At 36.2% G+C, this 21,422-nt stretch overlaps 1 protein-coding gene across 5 annotated transcripts; it reads left to right on the top strand.

The window, feature by feature from the left end:
• The first annotated feature begins 6,448 nt into the window (after positions 1–6,448).
• On the top strand, positions 6,449–15,027 carry si:ch211-86h15.1 (uncharacterized protein LOC558435 homolog). 5 transcript variants are annotated; one of them, XM_056734464.1, is made up of 7 exons: positions 6,470–6,764; positions 7,157–7,590; positions 7,675–7,742; positions 10,484–11,567; positions 11,650–11,984; positions 12,542–12,658; positions 12,834–13,206. In XM_056734464.1, the coding sequence occupies exons 1-4, from the start codon at positions 6,584–6,586 to the stop codon at positions 10,878–10,880; spliced, it is 1,080 nt and encodes a 359-aa protein (XP_056590442.1). In that variant the 5' UTR covers positions 6,470–6,583; the 3' UTR covers positions 10,881–11,567; positions 11,650–11,984; positions 12,542–12,658; positions 12,834–13,206. The 5 variants fall into 5 exon arrangements, with proteins under 5 accessions (XP_056590438.1, XP_056590443.1, XP_056590442.1 ...); XM_056734463.1 differs by having other exon boundaries at positions 11,650–12,079; XM_056734462.1 differs by having other exon boundaries at positions 11,650–12,658; positions 12,834–13,209.
• The last annotated feature ends 6,395 nt before the right edge of the window (positions 15,028–21,422 follow it).

The raw sequence follows: 21,422 nt of genomic DNA, 5'->3' as shown, positions 1-21,422 counted from the left end.
AAGAAATGCCCAGAACGTGGCTGCATTAGCCATGGAATGTTCACTCTACATTCAATATTTGGCTCTGAAGCCCAAGAAGGATATTATGGCCCATTATTGCTTTCAGGAGGAGTAGTGACTGGAGCAGATGTTTGGATCCTCTAGGCCAGAGAGCAGAGCTGGCCCAGCAACAGGTTCAGGATTCGTCAGGAGACTCTCTCTTTTCAAAGCGCCTCTGTTATGACTGCTAACACCTCATCAAATAAGTGCCAGCCTAGACGGTAGAAACTGGGCATATGTTAGTCTGTCTGTCACTTTCTGGCCATTCTTAAATCTGTTTGCATATCAGTCTATTTGTCTCTCTCTGGTCTCTCTCAAGGTTTACCCATACAATTTAATGTACAGAACATTTAATGTGTAACTCTACCACAATGTTATGGTTAATAATGATATCAGACCACTGTGTCTTACAAGCAATAATTATTTAAAATGTCATAAACAATATGTTTCAAGAGTTTGTGAACTTGCATTACGATTATTTAAGATGGGTTGATTCATAACACAATTCCTAACACAATGGTTAGATGCCTAATATCTTTATTCTCGTCAAAACTTGTCAAGAATACAATTTGAACCCCTCGACAAAAGGGGTTTTACTAACCGTCCTTATTTGCCTTTGTTATTCACAATTTGATTCTAGTTTAGAAAAACAAAGTTTATTAAAAAAATCTGGTAATTGAAATGGGATACTGGTCTAAATATTATTTAAAAAACCCCAAAAAGTGAATGTCTTAGCATTAAACTAAAAAATATAAAGCTGAGGCACTAGAACTAAAGTAAACAAAGAGTAAAGCTAAAATTAAAATAAATGTAACTTATAAAACAAAATAAAAAAAACATAAAAGTTCAATTGTTTTTTGCAATTATAAGGTTCTATCTGCATTCTGAGCAGTATTTATAACAAGCTGCAAATATTTTGCATTCCATTTGACTCTGAACATAAAACCTTTTTGTTTACTAAAAGTCCAAAAATGTATACAACATAAAGAAAAACAACACATAATGTAAATAAATCACAGAATAAGAATATTTGAATTACTCAATTTTGACAACAATGTCATACACCGAGGCGTCGAAATGACAAAAGCACATAACATTAATGCTAAAAATTAAACAAAAAGTAACATTAAACAATGTGATTAAGAATCGCAATCATAATACATTTTGACATTTCATTCCATCAGCAAAAATGTGTTTAACTGCATTGCCAAAGCTCAACTAACATTTACTTTCACTGGTTGAAATACTTTGTAATACAAACATCATAAACAAAGCATTCCATCATTTGTCACTGATTCAATCTGTTCCGAATCAAAGTTTATCGCAGAGCACATTATTTTGTATTATAAGTAAATTAGTTCATGTTTATTATTGTGTCTGTTAACATCATTTGGATTCATATGCAGGTATCTCCATCCCTGATTTTTGACCACAAGTGCGATACCTGTGTTTTTCTGTAAAGCCCTCTGTGAAGTCTTGTAAGCAGAAACAGTAGTGGCCAGGGCCTTACAATACGACTGTCTCTGGGCCCTTTTATCAGGTTATAATCCTCTACAACAAACAGAATGGAAAGCATGTGCATGTGCAGCTGTCGATGTATTAGTGCAAGTGGTGTCATTAGTCACAGGAATGACCCCGGTCCTCTGTGCAGCTTGATCGCCTCACCCCTCACAGGCATGCTACTCACTGTTAGTAAAAGCCTCGGTCCAAGAGACCACAAACGAGTTGGGCTCACTGTATAACAGAAAAAACTCTATTGGAGACCTAACTGGGGTTTGAGGAAGAGAGAGGTCGTACAAACAGATATATGTATATGAAGAAGCTTGTTTTTTGTCATTAGAGGAGTAAGAATAGACACTAGTTAACATAACTTCTGTATAATGTGACTATAACCTTCAAAATTCATTGATCATTAAAGTGATCAACCCAAAAATGAAAATTCTGTCATCATTTCCTCACCTTCGTGTCATTTGTCAAACCTGTATGACCACAGAACACAAAGAAGATATTTTGAAGAAAGTTGTTAAAGAAACAGGGGTGGCCCCCATTCACTATGGACACAAAACTAATTTAAGTGAATGGTTGCCGGTTGACAACATTTCTCAAAATATCTTCTTTTGTCTTCTCGAAAGAAAGAACGTCCTATTGGTTTAAAATGACAAGGGGGAGTCATTTATGACAGAATTTTCATTTTTGGGCGAACTACCACTTTAACCTCAGAGGATTCAACTAAATATTAAATAAGTCTAATAATAAGCCATGTCTACATATGCCTCGGTAAAGAAACAATTGTCAGTACAGTGGAGGGTCAACAAGTGCTATAAAAATTCCTTTCACACCACAGAACATCAAGCCAATTTTTTAATTATGTAGTATTTCCAATAGGTCTCAAACTCTTAATCACAAACTGTGGCAATGTGACTACGACCTCTCATGGGTCATTTAAATAGACCAGACAAGCTGTTAACGATACATCGCTTTCTAAAAGCACCATCCACGTGGAAACACCTCTTCACAACAACACCACAGAACAGCTGACAAACCCATTAAACCAGACGGCTGCATTATCTTTAAAAGACTTAATGGAAAAATGTGTGTTATGACGTCAGCTTATTCCGGTTGGACGTGACCTATGATTCCCATTAAATGGTTTTAGTGCTCATTATCAGAGTTTCATTTAGGTTTAGAAATTTTCTTGAAATGTATTCTGTTTTGTTCCACATAGCTGGGTGTGTCGTCTGCAAATGAGTTGCTGAATTCCCCTCGATTGTCACATGCGGGCCTACATTGACTCAATGCCACGAATATCCAGAAATGGATCTAGGAATAACTTCCTTTAAATACTTTTTTCCTCTACATTAGATGTACCTAAAATTAGTCTTTGGAATTTCGAACCAAGATTCCAAATTGTCATTCCAGCTTCCAGAGGATATTTTTCATTCCCAGCAGTTGAAGCTGATCATTCCACAAATGAATACTGAATCAACGCACTTTTGAATTCAACTTGTATAAGACAACCGTTTGATAAGGTGGGGCTGGGATGGGACTGCTTTCAAATGTTTTTGCGGAAACTATGCCGGCAACGTTTCTAATTTTTTGCGTCAGCCATCGTCCGGATTCCAGCAGGGACGTTAAGGAAAGTTGAGCTCCCTCCCTGGCTTTATAGACAGAGTAAAAATACGGCCTAGAAGCTTTTCTACTCGTCCCTCAGTGTTTATATCCGACCCTGGTTCCAATGACCTTCTCTTGTGCCATCGGGAGCATAAATTTAGCACTTCGGTTTCTGGAGAGACCAAATAGTTAGACAACACTGAAGACAGGGTGAGGATGTCCATGAAGCAGATTTAGTTACTCTTACTAGGAGAGACATAAACAGAATGTAGTGTAAACATCTCTGTGACTTTTGCCCGACCGGAATGCAAATGGAGGAAAGTGACACGCTATCTCTGACTTCAAAGGCTTGATGAACAAAGACAGGTTCAAGACAAGATAGCTTCCTAAACACACATAATTCAGTCTTCAAACTCTCTATGTTTGACAGCATGAAGGTTTATTTATGGTTTTTGAAGCCTCTGTCCAATATGGTATGTTGAATGGTATGTTGTTATTGTGGGACGCTGGGATGTCACAGAATGGCATTTCGGTTTTAGTTGTGATGATTTGGCATAGTTGTTCCATCAGAGCGGCGATGGATGTGTTACTCTTTTCTCCGGTCTCTTTAAAATATTTTTTTGGATTCGGGAACTGATGCAACCCTTGGTTTTAGATCCAGAGTTAGTACAAGTGTATATTACACTTTGCTACATGAACTACATATTTACCGTTATTTTAAAACTTGTGTATAATATTGACTCATATTGACTATAAGATTAGTGAATTAGGAACTACGTATTATTTGACTGATTATAAGCATATGCATCAGTGAGGGGATCCATACTGGCATTTTAATTTTATGTTATAGGATTTTTTCTATACAGAATCGGTCCAATTTATTACAAAAGGGCAACTATGATGTATTTGGCACTAATTTGAGGTGGTCTGAGGAGGGAGTTTGTGACCATAGTTGGAGAATAGCAGGCAGGTGGCCAGGCAAGGCCTGTCGTGAGGAAGACTGGAGCTGACAGCTGGCCCTGTCAAACAATGACTTATTCTTCACTATCCACTGCCTAGTGCTCTAAACCTTCTCTCGGTGGCACACAGACAGAAAATGTCTGTCTGTTTGTGTGCATGCATGTAATTGTACAAAATCGCATTCATTGGTTTCTAATATGTTATACTAAATCTGAAGATAAAATCAATACATTTCAACAAACTTATCAGCAGTGCAGCACTAAAATATTTGGTTGCTTTCTAAATCCAATGACCCATGTGAGAAATGTAAAGGAACATCCACATTAAATACAGCCGTGAGTTACATTTATTTATTATGCTTTGGCTAATAAATTTGAAACAAATACCACAATATGTTTCACGTAGAAAAGAGAATATGAGATGTAATGAAGTGTAGGTAGAGGGGACAATGCTGGCCCAACTTAAAGGACCCGGTCTTTGGCTGTTTTGAGGCTTTGCTTATGTTTTTTAGCTGTTTAACAATGGATGTTCATGTTTCTAAATTCTTAGAACGCTTTATATTTCACAAATATCAAGTCTATTGTTCATCGCTGTCCCATTTTAACAAAACGACTGGATTTCTTCCGATCTAATTGAAGTCACTTCTTCCGGACCGCTCTGATTGGTAAAGCTGACCAGGTCTGTCGTGATTGGCGTCCGCTTCTCAGGCTGTTGTGATTGGTCGGTGCCCCTGTCACATGTATTCATAAACTTTGGCTTTTAGCAATAAACAATAAGAATGGTGTCAACTTCACTTTATCAGTTAAAAACATGCGGATCGATTGAAGTGTAAAGGAGGTCTATTGGTGCATGAGCAAACGTCATTCTTTGTTAGAGATCACATTTTTTTCCAACTATGGCGAGGGGAATGACACCAGACCGAATGGCGTCAGACCGGTTGTATTAATTAACACTAATAACAGAAGAGTTAGATTTGCTTTTTTATATTGGACACAAGTTGGATAATAAAACAAGCAGATTGACCAGGACTCGAAGAGGACTTCAATGGACTTCTTTGCAAGCAGGACTTCAATGGACGTTTCATAGAAGTGTTTTAGAGGTATGCGCACACACACACAATATCGCAGTGTATTACACAGAACAGCTTTCAAAGCCGATGTTAAAGTCTTAGAAGCCGTTATTTGACCGTGTAGCTGAATTCTTATTACCAACTTTAGGACTGTGATGAAAGTGAAAGTAGTTTAGCGCGTAACTCAGTCAAATGTTTACGGTCTCTGATAACCAAACACTACTCCAGCGGCTCTTCCACTTCTCTAAGGAAGACCTCGGCCATTTTTTGGAATATTCCTGTGGGCGGAGGGTATTAGAAGCACTCCGAATGGTGACATCATGTACCCAGGATGTAGAGGGATGTAGTCCGATCAAGCCGTTATCTGTAGTCCTTGAAAATCAAATTATGTTAAAGACAATATCTCGCTTGGCACTGAACTTTGAGCTTTATCATTTTGCAGGCATTGTTTACGCTCTAATAGCAGCATTACACACTAACTAAAGGTTGAAAAATGGGATCGCGGGGAATGTGCTCTTTAACGTCAAACATGTCATATCTGGCCACCCTGAGACTTAAGGCGTTTTTCGAACGCTTCCATCAACCAACAAAGATGTATTTATACGTATTGTGTAACTTGACACAGTGAAAGAGTGGGATGAGGGATCGCCGTTTCTTTTGTTTGTAGTTAGGGAGACTGTCCAAGAGACCATACTGTGAGAGGGCTTCTATAAACGTTGACAGAAAACTGATTATCAGAGTCGAAATCTGCATGTAAGATCCTTGATGATGTCAGTGAATTTGATTTAAAATATCTTTGATCACTAAATCTATAGGTGCATTATCTAAGAAGTGTTATGGAAGCCTTTTAGTACATTTACTGTAATTTAAGTAGTTTAAAGAAAATTGTTACCTGTTATACTTTTAATTGTTTCAATTCAATTCTCCGTTTGTATAGATAGACAATGCCTTTGACAACACTTAATTACTCTTACTTTAATTAGATTAGATTAGATTCAACTTTATTGTCATTACACATATACAAGTACAGTGTAACGAAATGTAGTTTAGATCTAACCAGAAGTGCAATTAGCAAGTGCAGGATATACAGTGTGAATAAATACAGGATACAATATTAGGGAAATACTATACAAATGTTCTATAACAATATGACAGTAGGTATGTAAAATATTTATTCATTTTAATTACATATTTGTATTATTTTACTAATTTAATTTTTTATTTGCAGAAAAATATTTACAGTATGTTATTTTCACAAGGGCAACAGAGCTCAAGTATACGCACATCCAGGCCAGCAGGGGGCGATAAGACCGATGCAGTTCAGCGGAAGAAAACAAAAGGCGAGAGAAATATCTGTTACGGATGGAAAAATAAGAGCACGGCAGCTGCTTGTCGTGATAAACCATGGCTAAACTGCAGATTTTAAACGTTTTCCTAACGGAAAGATTAACTTTAGCCGCCCAGGAAATATTTAAGGTTGTGGAAGACATCTTTTTGGAGTACACTGACGAGATATGTCGTTCCAGACAGGAGATTGAGCTGCTTAGGAAGAGACTGCAGCAGGCTGGGCTCCAGCTCGACTCTGGTAAGTCAAATAAACAAACCAAACTCAGTGTGACACTTATTGTGTCGTGTCATAGTTTTGATTTAGCGTGTTATAACGAAACCTGTATAGCAGTGTAGTTTCATTGATGCTTTTACATTAGCTCTGTGTTATTACCAGTGGCCCTATACACTATCAGTCAAGTCAACAGTATTAATAGAACAAATACAAAGATAGTAAAACTCATTTCTATACTATATTTATATCTTAGAATAATAATGGTGAATAAATTGTTAAATTTGGCAGTTACTTGTTTGTAAAGCTACAGTCTAATGAAATAAATTACACTTTTAGTAGTATTATCCTTATTGAGCTTTCTTAACCACAAGTTCTGGTTTTGTTGGTCCAAAAACAACATTTTTCTTGCATTATAGAAATGCACTCCTGTGAGTCAAAAGAAACTCAGACGTTATCAGAGGAGCAGTGGAGGTCTGAACAAGATGGAAACGATACAGAAATGCAGATGAAACTAGAGGTCTACACACAGCAAGAGGAGAATATAGTCCATATGTCTGTTTATAATGAATCATCATCTTTACTGCCAAGTATGGACACTGGCCATAATCACATGACCAACAAAGACATTGAAAGTCAAATAATGGACAGCAGTGAGAATGATTTTCCCTTCACGGACCAAACTGCTGAGATTAAAAATGAACCTGGGTTAAGTGAAAAAGGCAGGGACTGTCAGTTACAGCAATTTACTAGACGCTGCTTGGATGATCCGGGGGCAAGTCACGCATCAAGTGTTGACAAAACAGAAGTCATCAACATCGACTCTTCTGCACATAAGACACACACATTTCATGTAAGTCCCTTGTACTCTAAAGCTGTAATCAAAGTTAAGTTTGCTGTTGCAATGAATGTACAACTAATGGACCTTGTTTTACAGCTGCCCCCTAGAACTCAGGAGAGGTTAACACTGCAGCATAGAATGGAACTGGCCCAAATTAGAGAGAGGTATTTTTTCATTTTTATAATGTTTGTAAAACATTGTCTCTGCTGATTTTCACTTTTTCATAGTGAAAATGTGAAAAAAAAGTGTGTGCATCGCAACCTACTAGGTTGAGTTATCTTCTTGAAATATGAGGAAGCTGTTTAAATAGAAAAATAGTATTTTAGTCTGACATATTTCTTTAACAGCCCTCAAAAGTTACATACATAAAATGGGTTTTCAAAACAAAGGAAACTTTTTTAAGGCTACATTTTTAAGTTGTAGCCTATTGTCTGTAATTTTGTCTGGTGATTCTCACAATATCTAATTTAACTTATTGACTTTTTCTACTATCATTTGTCCGGATGTTAAAGCTTTAATGCTACTTTAATGTAACATTTGGGCATTCGGAATGTATAGGAAAATGTTGATGCCGATCATGTAAAATATTATGAACATAACAATATATCAAAAATCATCGTTATATATTTAGGCAGTGATGTCAGATGACACTGTTAAATTGTCACAGGTATAGTCACAGGTTGTTGGTTTTGTTTTGAGAGTTGCAATATTGTTTTTGCTCTTTTAATTTCAAATTGGTTCATTGTCGTCAGCTATGGCTGAATGCCTCAGTATTAACAGCCCTAAGTCTCCAACAGTTATTGGCCTCTGTGATGACACCTAGCATGTTTGGTTATGAGTTACAATTTGCTAAGGGGTAGTAATAGAAAAAAATTGAATAGTGATATCTCTGTAAGTCTACAAAAAGATATACAGTTCCATGTGTTTAAATAAAAGCTTCTGTTATAAGAAGAGACAATAAAAAACACTGAATTCCTGGTAAAAACTTTTTTAATAGCGAATTTTCGACAAATTAAGGTAACATTTTTTACAAGCCAAACATGTCAGTGTCTGAGTGATATTTATGGATTTATTTTAATTTAAAGCAACACCCCACCCAAAAATAAAAATTCTGTCACCATTTACTGTTCAAAGCCTGCATACATTTCTTTGTTCTGCTGAACACAACAAAAGAAACCCTAACCCAAAGGAAAAATGTTAGCAACTGACATTTCTGGGACATCATTGACTACTAGTAGAAAAAAATATTGTATTGTTTTTTGTTTTGTTCTGTTGACACAAATTTCTATGTTTTGAAGAATTTAGCTAGGCACACAGTTATAGGGCATGTTTAATTCTCCTACTATGGTAGTCAATTATGTCCTAGAAATGTCAGGTGCTTACATTTTTTCAAATATCTTTCTTTGCATTCAGCAGAAAAAATAAATTTCTACAGGTTTTGAAAAACTTCATGACAGAAATTTATTTAGGGAGTATCCCATTCAGCCGCAAAATAAACTTGTTTCTATAAAATAAGAATAATAAAGTATGCTAATATTTTTTTATGCATTTTGTATGCTTGTCTAGCACAGTTTAATATTAACCAAAAAACACGAAAAATACTTTTTCACCCCTTACATGTGTGAATTTGTTCGTCAAAAACTGTCAGCATTAAACACTCACTGGCTTCAGACACTTCACTGTGTGCTTGCGGGTTATAAAATAAATAATTACTACGTTACAACCCCTCTGTTAACAAGTACACGTTATTAGACAATCACACCGAAACATCAATGTCTGTCAAAAAATAACGTGCACAATACGCCGAATTATTTGCGAGAAGCTGCGGTCCAGGGAGAGCATAGACATTTCCTGATAAACCCACACTACCAGATTGACTGCATCATCGCTTTCAGAAAGGAGGGAGAAAATGATGGCCCGAGCGGTTTCAGCGTGCTTCTATCAGAGACGATTACGTACCTAATACATAACACACGTGAGTATAAATTTGTTCTTCACTCACTGAAATAGATCAGGGAACTAAATAAAATACTTCACACTACATGCGAAAGAGAAAAAAAAACAATCCAATTGAAAAACTTTGCAGGGTTAGTGAACGTGCATCATGTTTTGGTTTGTATTGGAGACAGTACGTTATATTTTGACGGACATTTTTAATGCACAGACTAAAGGTGCGTCCACAAGTCGCTGCACTATTCTACGCCATTTTGTAGTATAAATAGTGTGAGTAATGCGTTCACATTGAAAATTCTCAAAAAAGTAGTGCACTTTCAGTACCCGGATGATGCACTAATATGAAGTGTGGAACGGCACTCGGCTGCTGCAGGTTCACTTACGTAGCGGAACGGAGGCGGGGCTATCAGATCGAGAAAATCCTGCAGAGTGTTAACGCTTCAATCTAATGATGACTTAAGTAATCTTGGGCAAAATACATGAAAACTACATTAAATGTTCAATGAACAAATAGATTTTTATTCACACGCATTGTGCCCTGCGACTGACGCATTTGCACTCGTCTGGGAAACCGATATACTTCCGTTTAAAATAAAACCATTTAGTATTCCATTGGGACGATACTTCCCTTCTAAAATTCAGACACTACATGGTTGAGTGCATATTGCTTAGTTTAAGTGCAGGGTGTATAGTATGTCATTTGGGACACAACTTAAGCATTCTGATATTCATGGTTTTCATATTTTACATCATTTTCTGTTCTTAAGAGACTTTTTTTAATTTATGCAATGGATAAATTATTAAATGATCAGCCCTGAGATAAATCCCTCTACTCATCTATATAGAATAAAATATAATATTTTCACTCATTATATGTATTCTCTATATATTCTTCTACTGATATAAATGTATAAATGAATCATCTAAACAGTGTAAAACTGTTTGATTTCAGAATGTCTTCAAGTATGTGGCTCCATTACTCTGAGCATAAAAGTATGAAAAGTCATCCATCTGACTGTGAGGGCGAAGTGTCCAATTCTGACAAGCGGAAAGAGCACAATGCAAGAAAAGCACAGGCCTGGAGGGATCGACTGAAAAAAGACCCTGCAAAATTTGCTGAGTACAAAGCTTTGGAAGCTGCGAGAGCAAGAGAGTATAGAAGGAAAAAGACGGCTGCTGCTAGAGAAAGTGATCGGGAAAATAATCGTGAGCGACAGAGAAGACTCAGAGCTATAAAGAAGTTACAACAGTGTAAAGCTGAGGAAGAGCTTTCGCCAACTATGATAAGAAAAGTCTCGCAAGAAGAAAAATACTACATCCTTGGAGAAGAGACCCCTTATTGTCACTAGTTTGATGGTTGCAAAAAACTACAGAATGCAATTCTATTGTAATCCTAAAGTAGCATGAGAATTTACTTGGATGAGGACTGTAAAAACAAAATCATCATGGAGATCTCTACAGAAGGCTCATGAACTTTGGAAGCTGTAAATCCAGAAAACATAGTTTTGTGCTTTCTAGTTTTTTTACAGACGTGTTATCTCTCGATGTGTTGTTCTTCAGTGTCATACAAACCTAAACTAATGTCTCTGTGAATATTGAACTGAAGTTTAGTGAAGCTTCAGAGCTTGCAGAGAATTCTCAATGGTACAAACAGTGACAAGTGTGTATAAAACTGAAGATCAAAGACAATCACAAAGTGAGGAACTGTGATTACACAAAGTGTATTAAAAGAACCTGTTTTGATTGTGGTGTTGTGCTACTCAAGGAAAGTTAAAGGTGTCGTGGATTCGCGTGCCAGTATCTTGGCAAAAGTGGGAGAGTAAGATTTTTATCCACGATGGAAGCCAGTGGTTCAACTCAAACGGTCTCTACCTGCCAATGTCATACTATGAACACAGATGTTTAAATAGTTGATTTTTACCAGTCTGAGATCGAAGGACAGAATGCCTTGAATGATAATTCTGATTCAACAACCAACGTCCTTGTGAACAAGTAGAAGATCTGTGGCTGAAATATAATACACACATATAGCACAGGTATAGTCACAATTTCATAATGGCTCCAAATTGAACATACAATGCATTCTTGAAACCTAATTGTACATATTTTTCATTGTAGATGTACAAGAGCTGACTTCCTGTACACCCGTCCACCTAGGTGGTATTTGGGCAGAGTTTCTAAATCACCAACTGACAGCGGAGTCTGGATGAAGTTTCTGGAGCAATGCAAAGTCTGGAGTTTGTTTACCTGGCCCAACAAGTCGATCCGCTTGGAATATTTAACGGACCTGTAAACTTGAGTTTGAAAAGACAAACATTCAAGATAATGAATGTTTAGTTGATGTTAAGCATAATTTGATGCTTAATTCGAATGCACATGAAGGACAGACTGGCCATAAGTGACATTTCACAACAAGTTTATACTATCCCAGTAGTTGCTTGTGTGTTTGATAGGTTTGTTTAATAGTTTTGCAATTGTTCTATTTCGTATTTTAATTCTTGTGGCAGATAGTATTGACGTCCTGGAGGCCATTTTAATGATTAATAAGGTTATTGCATTATAAAAATGTCATATGTGTGTCTTTTGCATACAGACTTTTCTAGTTTGTTCACTCATTTGTAAAAAATAAATTATATTCAGATTTTACCCTCATCAAGTAACATACATAAACATACAGATCTTTTTTTTTAATAAAATTTAGTTTGATTACTGTCTTGGTTCTAACATAAGACGACTTTAAATAAGATATTTGGATGATTTTATATAAAAATCTTTACACTACCCCTTTGCAGATTTTAATTCATATTTGCCTTTCATGGTCTATGGAGAGATAAGGTACAGTGGTAAATGAGGTACAGTGGTACTGTACATCATTTGGGCTTATCCTTTTAATGGATAAAAATTCAACGAGGTGTTTTCTCTATCTGACAGCAATAGTCCTTCTTTTCTTTTTACAATGAGTGTGATACACTACATTCGTTTGAAAGGTTATCTTTTTGTCGTTGTTTAGATTGGCAGGCGATGAGCAAAAGAAGGCTGCAGCGAAAGCTAGATCCTTAAAGCACAAACTGAAAATTTACGGGAATCCTGAACTTCTAGAAGAATACAGGAAAAAGGAGAGAGAGAGGTACAGATCAGACTTTATAAGAAAATACTTGTCAGGAGGTTTGATGCCTTATCACAATAACACACATACATTTACAATACTATGTTATTGCTATGAAATGGATTCTAACATGGAAATTAGCTTTAGATATATAGATACAGAAATAAAATCATTTTCTGATTTGCTGTTTTTTTAGATATCAGAGACGAAAATCTCAAGGAAAAGTGAAGTTTGCTAAAGATCTTAATCTATCGGAATTAAGAAGGCAGCAGAAAAAATGGAGGGAGCGTTCAGCCGCACACAGGAGAAAGAAAACATTTCAGGAGGTTTTAAACAACATTAAAGAGGACATTGACATCATTCCAGAGTCAAAGCCTGACACCTCTGCTTAACATTTTAATGGTTGTTTGTGTTACACAAGAATTATGGGCAAAACATTTCTTTTCTTCTTTGTAAATCTGTTGGATTAATGTGTCTGTGAAATTAATAAATGCAAATAAATAAAAATGCTGATTAAAAAATTATAACAAATTAATTGTGCAATTTTTAAAAGCGCAACAGTGCTTTATGTATTTTTATTTACTTTACGATTTTGAAATAAAAGATTGAATAAAACCTTTCCATGATGTACGCTTGCTCTATTTGCTGTTCAAGTAATATTAAATACATTTATCTCTAAGCTATCATGATTTGGTTATCATGGAAGTTATGAGTGGAAAACATTTTCTCTTATGTTAAATTTATATTATAGACAATAAATATTTAATATTTTAATAAAGAAGATGACACTGGTGCATGTCAGGATACAACCTTTGTTAAATTGTGTTTTTTTGGAGAAAGTCCTTTTAGAGTTAAAATATAAATCTGTATTTAATATATTTAGTACAAAAGTTTAACAACGTAGAATTTCACAGGACTTGTGTTTGTGTGTGAGAATCACCCCAACATACAGGTCTGTAGTGTTTTTGCGGAATTGTTTGCTGCTTTAAAACTAAAGGCTTTATTACACCACAATAGATTTTTTAATAACATTTTGTAACAGAATTCTTAAATGTGGTAGAAATTGATCAATTAGATGCTTCGAAATTATGCTCATTCCTGAACATGTTAATGTGGCTCTTTTTGTTTTGTCCTTATAGGCTAAAATAATTTGTTTTTCTTTCCCCACAAGTAAACTGCAAACACATTGGGAGGAAAATCAAAGGAATAACTCTGAGTACGAGGAAATGCCCAAAGTAAAGAAGATTAGACAAACTGAAGAAGTGGCACTTCATAAAGAACAACACCTTCAAACACGTAAGGATATTTTAATGCAGCCCTAATCTTTACTTTCAGAATTGAATTATGGTAAACAAAAGTAAGAAATTTTCAGATGGACTTACTTCTCTCTTAAAAGAACAACCTGAAGTGTAAATGTGTTTCTTTTTAGAGCCCAAGACGAACCTAGCTGATCTATGTTTGGAAAACATTCAGCATGAAGAGGAACTGTCGGACAATTACCATACTCATCAGGATATGCATGGAAACGCATACGGCACAGGAGAATATTTTTGTGTTGTTTGTCACAGAAGATTCAGTTCATCAGGACTGCTAAAAATTCACCTTCGTATTCACTCTGGTGAGAAGCCATACCATTGCGGCTTTTGTGGTAAAAACTTCAGACAATCAAGTCATCTTAACACACACGTGAGAATACACACCGGAGAAAGACCTCACATCTGTCAGAACTGTGGAAGGACTTTTATTGATTCCAGTGCAAGAAACAGACACTTTAAAAAATGCGTTCTTATAGCTCTGCAGGGACAGTGAAGTTGTTAGGGGCATCTGCTAAATGTTTTTCTTCATATACTGGAAATGACCAGGTGGCAACGCTGGCATGATGTTTTTTTAAGTAGTGACAAAACAGTAAATAGGTCCAAAAATAATTAAATCACAAAAAGTTGTCAGAATTTCAAGACAGAGCTTCTTCCTCTTGTCCTTACTTGCAGCTGTCAGTCCTAGGAACTATACGAGTCTAATGGTGAAGGAGTGCTATGTAGTTACCTTTTTAGACACATCTGATGCCAGAGATGCCTCAATTTTTAATGTCAAAGGTAGCAATTTTCTTAAACATCTACTCATGCCTCCAGATTTTATAAAATGATATTTATTTATGGATATATTTTATTTCTACATTGTGTTTAAACTACAGTAGTAAGTTTAAAGTTGAAAACATTAGTGCTTACTATGTTACTATTTTTGTTGTATTTTGTAGTTTCAATTAATTGACTAGATTTCTTTGGTCATCTCATTCAGCATTAGTGTTGTGTCTCTGTTAGAGATAACAGTTCTTTTTACTTATTTTAAAAGGATGAATTTTGTACATCAATGTTTGTGTTAGGTCTAATAAATTAAAAATCAAGCCATTTTTTCGTTTTTATAACATATTCTAATCATCCAGATCAAAACTTAATGTATTCTGTATTTTTAATTGACAGTATTTAAAATGATGTGTCTCATTTCTATACAAGAATAATAATAAGTGGTTGTACCGATCTTGGACACAAGGGGACAGAAGTGATTCACTGTCTTTTTTGATCCAGCTGAGTTAATTGATAATGAAGCAAACAAACCGGTTTACAATTGTGATGGTCATCTGAAACAATGCAACCATTTCAATATATGAAGCAAAACACTAGTCTATTAATATTTGTGGTTAACTCATGTCAGAGTGAACACAGAGGGCTTTCAAAATGGCAAGCGCTATATTTTAAAGGATTTACACAGCACACATTTGCATTTAGACCGCTCTAACTTCTATTGTGAAGTCAATAGAAATCTACATTATGATTAGCTGTGCTAACCCAGATGCCTCCCAGCCTGTAAATGATAGAAGAGCCTTAAAAAGCCACAGAGACAGACTAAAAAAAACACTGTTAGTAAACCACCAATCCACAACTGACCTGCAGCTCAAATCACTGGAACATCAGGAGGTTTCTCTGCGTGTGTGGGATTTACGGCTGAGAAATTTTGAAACTGAAAATGAAATATTTATAATTCTGCTAGCTGTTTGTTTATTATCTTTAAGCCAAACTCAGTCAAGTTCATGGTGCTGCTCGCTTTGTGGCATTTGTTTCTTGTACCACAAAGAAATTTGTTTTCTTGGTGACCTTAATAAATACAAAAGAAACAAAATTCCATTTTACAAGAACACGAAAGAAAAATATTTTTATAACATTGCTTTTTGGAGGTCTACTCATACTGTTATTGTGCATCATCCTAACCTTTCCAAGACCACTGAGGGCCACAGATAAACCAATATAAAGAAGAATGGTCTGATTCAACACCTAAAGAGAATTTAATTATTCTGACTATTAAACAAATAACACATTTTGCTGCAGGCACAGACGTCCACTTTGGCCTGGCTGCATTGTTTTTCTTTGTGCAATTAAAGATAAGCATAATCTGCTAAACTCATTAGTTCAAAATAACAAGCTCAGATAATGACATTGTTTGTTTTAAACTGTGCAGTCTATTTGTTTTACTTGTTTGCTTTTTACTTTTACATTTGATACTTTTTTGAGTGTTAAAGGTCAACTTCATTTGCAAACTCATCAAACAGCAGTAAGTTTAAGCATCTTGTTTAACCAAAATAATTTGAGATGAAAGTCAATTTAATTAGTTTAATTGTGGTCGATTAAAAGTCAAAAAAGCTGCTTTTGTGTGTGAGTCAGTGAGCTTGTTAATACGTTGTTTATCACATCGGAGTGTTAGGTGACAATGCACTGATGTTAAGACCCAATCGGCTGATGTAATGACCTGCCAATACCAACCGTCACGTAGGAATAGAAAAATGGAAATGGTGAATACTTCTGTTTGAATGGCGCATCACCAAGTCATTGTAATTCTCTCTGTGAAGGACGCTTATGAGTGGAAAGCTTGTTTTCCAGATCATGTCTATATGCTGCCACTGTATTGCTGCCTTATTGTACATAAAAAGAAAACAAATACTGCACTTTTGGCCTGCAAAGCTCATTGGTATTCTTTTGCAGCTCTTGGCTGTAAATAGACTTGGGCACAGTTGAAGGGAAAAACACATTAAAGACCTTATAAAATACCTTTCTGAATTCTATATGTTTTTGTCTCTTAAAAATCACTTCTGTTCGACTGCAATGCAAGGCTGCAATGGACATGTGCTTTGTTTCACATTCATCTCAAATGAGACAAGAGACGCTGCATCCTTTCAAAAATGTATCCACTGTTGTCGCATCACGTTTTTAATTAGTCAATTATTTTCTCATCTTATCTTTTTGAGGCACTGTCATTTGCTAATAGATATGCACAGACATGCATATATTGTCAAATATGTCTTACAAATAAGCAAATTCAAAACAAATTTGACCGCTTGAACACAACACATTAGCTCTCCATGCAGCTACATGTGGTCAATATCAAGCAGTATAGTATTTTCCTCTAATACCTGACCTGCCTCTGATCTCTTTCCCCTGCGGTTAGACATTGAGGCCAATCAAATCCAAGGCCTCTTCTTACAAAAAGCCTTGAGGTACTTGACCGTTTCTATGGCAACATCTCCTCTTTGGTAAGTGGTGGACTCTGCCTAATTTTTCTTGCAGTTTGGAGTTGGGCTGCTGTACACAAAGGCTCTGCAGGCTTATTTTGAGCGGATACCTCAAAGGCTTCAAACTGAAGCCAGTAAAATAAAATCAACACAAAGAGAATAATCCACCCAATTCAGTGGTTCAGCACAGTCACAACTTAAACATTTTTTATATTGTAAGTTTAATGTTAATGATCCTAATGTTAATGATCCTAATGAGATTTTAGCGGGTTAACTTTGAGTTTGTGTTTTTGATGCCCGCCAGAAAGACAGGGTATGCCAGCCAGTCTCTTTGGAGCCCTGCTGGCATTGGGAAAGAGCATCAGACAGAATAAGTCAACTCGATGACTGAGCCAGAAGTTTAAAGCTCATGTTACCATTGATACAAGATCAATTAAGTACATTTCAGAGGAACAATAAAAGTGCAGTATACATCATAATGAGCCTCATAATATTTGTGGATTGTCATGTTCCTCTGCATCTAACTTCGACGTCCCATCATCTGACCTCGGGTTAGTATTAAATTGATGATTCCATAAAAACATTTATGTGAGCGACTCCTATGGTCCAGTCTGACGTGATTAATATTCACCCTTGTGCAGAAAACGCTTCTCTCTGGCCGCCAGCTATAAGAGAAGCCAAACCAGTTAACAGGATCAGTCTAGTGTCCATGACACACCAATGAGCAGTCGCAAAAACAAGGGCGACGTACATACCACATTCACTGCATGCGTGACAGCAATATTTCCCCCAACTAATTGATTTTGTTTATTGACCCGTGAAATATTTGATTATTGCTGTGATTTTTTGTAAAGTACCCAGTCTTTGGCTGTTTTAGAGGCTTTGATTATGTTTTTAACAATGGATGTTCATGTTCCTAATTTCAAAAAACGCTTTATATTTCATATATTTCAAGTTTATTTTTCATGCTGTCCTACTTCTAACAAAACGACTGGATTTCTTCCGGTCTATATAAAGTCCTTCCTTCCGAAACGCTCTGATTGGTAAAGTTGCGGCTTCTCTCTATGTGTATTCATAAACTTCGGCTTTTAGTAATAAACAGTAACAATGGCATCAACTTCACTTTATCAGTTAAAAACATGCGGATTGATCGAAGTGTAACAGAGGTCTATTAGTGCATGAGCAAACGTCAATCTATGTTAAAGATCGCATTTTTTTCTGACAAAGGGAATGTCACCGGACCGAATGCCGTCAGACCGGTTATATTAATAAACACTAATAACAAAAGTGTTAGTTTTGCTTTTTTATATTGGACCTGATTTGGATAATAAAACAAGCAGATTGACCAGGAGACATTTGCAAGCAAGACTTCAAACGACATTTCATAGAAGTGTTTAAGAGGTATGCGCAATATCAGTGTGTTACACAGAACAGCTATCACAGCCGATGTTAAAGTCATTAAAGCTGTTATTTGACCGTTGGTTATCTTTAAATGTGTGTCGCTGAATTCTTATTACAGCTGTAGGACTGTGATGAAAGTGTAAGTAGTTTAGCGCATAGCTCAGGCAAATGTTTACGATCTCTGATAACCAAACACTACTCAAGCGGCTCTTCCACTTCTCTAAGGAAGACCTCGTGCATTTTTGGGAGTTTTCCTGTGGGCGGAGATTATTTAAAGCACTCGGAATGGTGACATCATGTACCCGGGAAGTAGAGGGCTGTAGTCCGATCCAGCCGTTCTCTGTAGTCCTTGAAAAGTGAATTCTGTTAAACACAATATCTCACTTGGCACTGAACTTTGAGCTTTATCATTTTCCAGATATTATTTTTGCTCTAACAGCAGCATTACACACTAACTAAAGGTTGAAAATGGGATTGCGGGGAACGTGCTCTTTAAAGATTCCATGAAATCAAAATCGTATGACTGTGGCTTGAAGGCATCTATAAGCTGGTGCAATGGTTTTAGAACAATGACTAAATAAACCTTTGACCGAAACAGTATACACAGATTTGAAACTGACATCTAAATTCATCAGGGGCCTTATTTATAAAAGGAGATCTGATCGTAAAGTGTGCGTACGCAAAAATCCAGGGCAACGTTCATAATTATGAAAAATGATCTTTGAAATGGAAAAGTGCTTACATCACGGTCTAAGCAGACGTACGCACTTTTGCTTGTTGGAGTGCCGTAGGTTTTTGGAAACATAATTCATTCCTGCTGCTTCTATAGGATTTGGACATCAACAGGCGCTTTTTCATGTATCAATGGCATTAATTAAATATCATTAAAAGGTGGAGATCTGAAACTGCTCAGCTGTGCGCAATTTCACGATCACTTGGGATTTATAGATTTTACATCTGATAGAGAGACATACACTCGTTCTATATGAATCACACGTACGCACCTTGAGAAATTATTGTAAAATCACATTAAGGACTGTTTTTTTATTTATAATTTTGCCCAAATTGTCTGTTGAAATCGGAAATACATCTATTCCTTCTTACTTATACAGAAACATTTCCATTGTTGTCTCAGAATATGACTTATCATAATTGAAATGGAAAAGGTGACCTGTAATAATCTTGTTGTCAGAACCCAAAGACATGCTGAGCATGGCAGGGATGAGTTGGCTCAGCCTCGTCCAATAACCATATCTGAACCTCAGATGCAGTTGTGCAGATATTTCAGCATGTTTTTAAAAGCTGAGAGTGCAGGTTATCAATGAACCCTATCTGGTCAGAATCCCAAAAACTCTACAACCGAGTCACAATAACACCCGGCCATTTTATTACAAAACCATCAGAGACCTGGTGTTTATAATTCTCAACATCTGGTCTTCTCATTAAAACCCAAAGCTCTGCAGTAGTAGATGTGCATCTGTGTAATGAATAAGAGTTTTATTCCTACACAGAAAAGTCCTGATCATTTTAATTAGGGCCGTCAAATGAAAAGATAATTAAAACAATGGCGCATACAACAATCTACCAGATACTCGCATGCTTTAGATGCTTCTTGATCATCACACCAACGGTGAAAGGAGTAAAGATGAATCACAGGTCCCAGTTTTTAAATAAAACCAATGAGGCTAGTCACAGCCATCTGTGTTCAGAGTCTGAATCACTCTTTACTTTTAAATAGCTAATGAGTGACCCGACTTTTGCCTAAGCATCAGTACCTCATTTTTAGACTTTGTCTCACACATTAGAGCATCTGTGCTTTCACTCTTAAACTGGCAAGTGGGAGGCATTTGCACGTGTCACCAGCCAGAGTTGGTTGCTAAGCTACAGTCCTGGCAAAGGCCGGAGACGGAGGGCAGGGTAGTGTGATGGGAGGGATCGACCTCTGTGCTCTGGGTGATGACAAGCTGCTGCCCTTTGCCAAAGTTGTAGGTAGTTTGTTCATTTCTCTAAAGTTTGCGTTTTTCAGGAGTCTGTCTAGAGCAATTTTTTATCACTTGCTACAGACAGTTATCCACCTGTCAACTATTTACTCGATTTCCTTAGAATGTGTTTTGATTTCAAAATAACAAGGGAAACAAGAATAATACTCTAGTTTATTTAGTGAGTAAAACCCTGCGCAAAATACTTCAAAGGTGTAAGAAATTCAATTTATTTGACTTATTAAATAATTAATGTGCTTGTGGATATCAACCTAGTCTATGTGCTTAGCGAAAAACCCAAATCAATAAAAAATTTATACTGCGCCTTATTCAAATACGACAAACCCACCAAGACCAACACTTTGGATAAACATGGTTAATTGGATAAATATCTATGTTGTAGACATCTTAGTACAACTTAAATATTTGTATAATATCTTTTTTTACAACTGCTTTGGCCACTTAATTGTTGTGGAAGAATTTTCAGTTTTTGCACAATTTTGCAGCGTTTTGATTGAAATCATGAATTGCCAAACAAAATTAGCAGGGGGAGCTGTCATTCAAAGTGGAAAGTGATGGAATCAAATTAAGCAATGTTATGTATTTGTGATATGCTTTACTAGATCAGGTAACACTATGGGATTCATTCCAGCTATGTGGATCATTTTCTTGTCGTCATAACATATCTGTTGATAAAACAGACATAATTGATAAGATGAAAATCATATTGTTCTTTAATCACACAGAAATAAATGTTTACCTTTCTCTACATGAAATGTTGTCTTGATATTGTGTTGAAAACCATCCATCAGGAGGTGAATTTTTTTGTTAAAAACTTTACAAAAGT

This window comes from Triplophysa dalaica, chromosome 21 (assembly GCF_015846415.1).
Source record: "Triplophysa dalaica isolate WHDGS20190420 chromosome 21, ASM1584641v1, whole genome shotgun sequence".
Lineage (NCBI taxonomy): Eukaryota > Metazoa > Chordata > Actinopteri > Cypriniformes > Nemacheilidae > Triplophysa > Triplophysa dalaica.
This window is presented reverse-complemented; position numbering and strand designations above follow the sequence as displayed.

Excerpts from the sequence above, each read along its gene's own strand:
- si:ch211-86h15.1 (XM_056734460.1), top strand. The coding sequence starts at position 6,584 with ATGGCTAAACTGCAGATTTTAAACGTTTTCCTAACGGAAAGATTAACT. Across the intron at positions 7,591-7,674 it reads ATAAGACACACACATTTCAT|CTGCCCCCTAGAACTCAGGA; the intron begins GTAAGTCCCTTG and ends CTTGTTTTACAG. Across the intron at positions 13,934-14,066 it reads AGAACAACACCTTCAAACAC|AGCCCAAGACGAACCTAGCT; the intron begins GTAAGGATATTT and ends GTTTCTTTTTAG.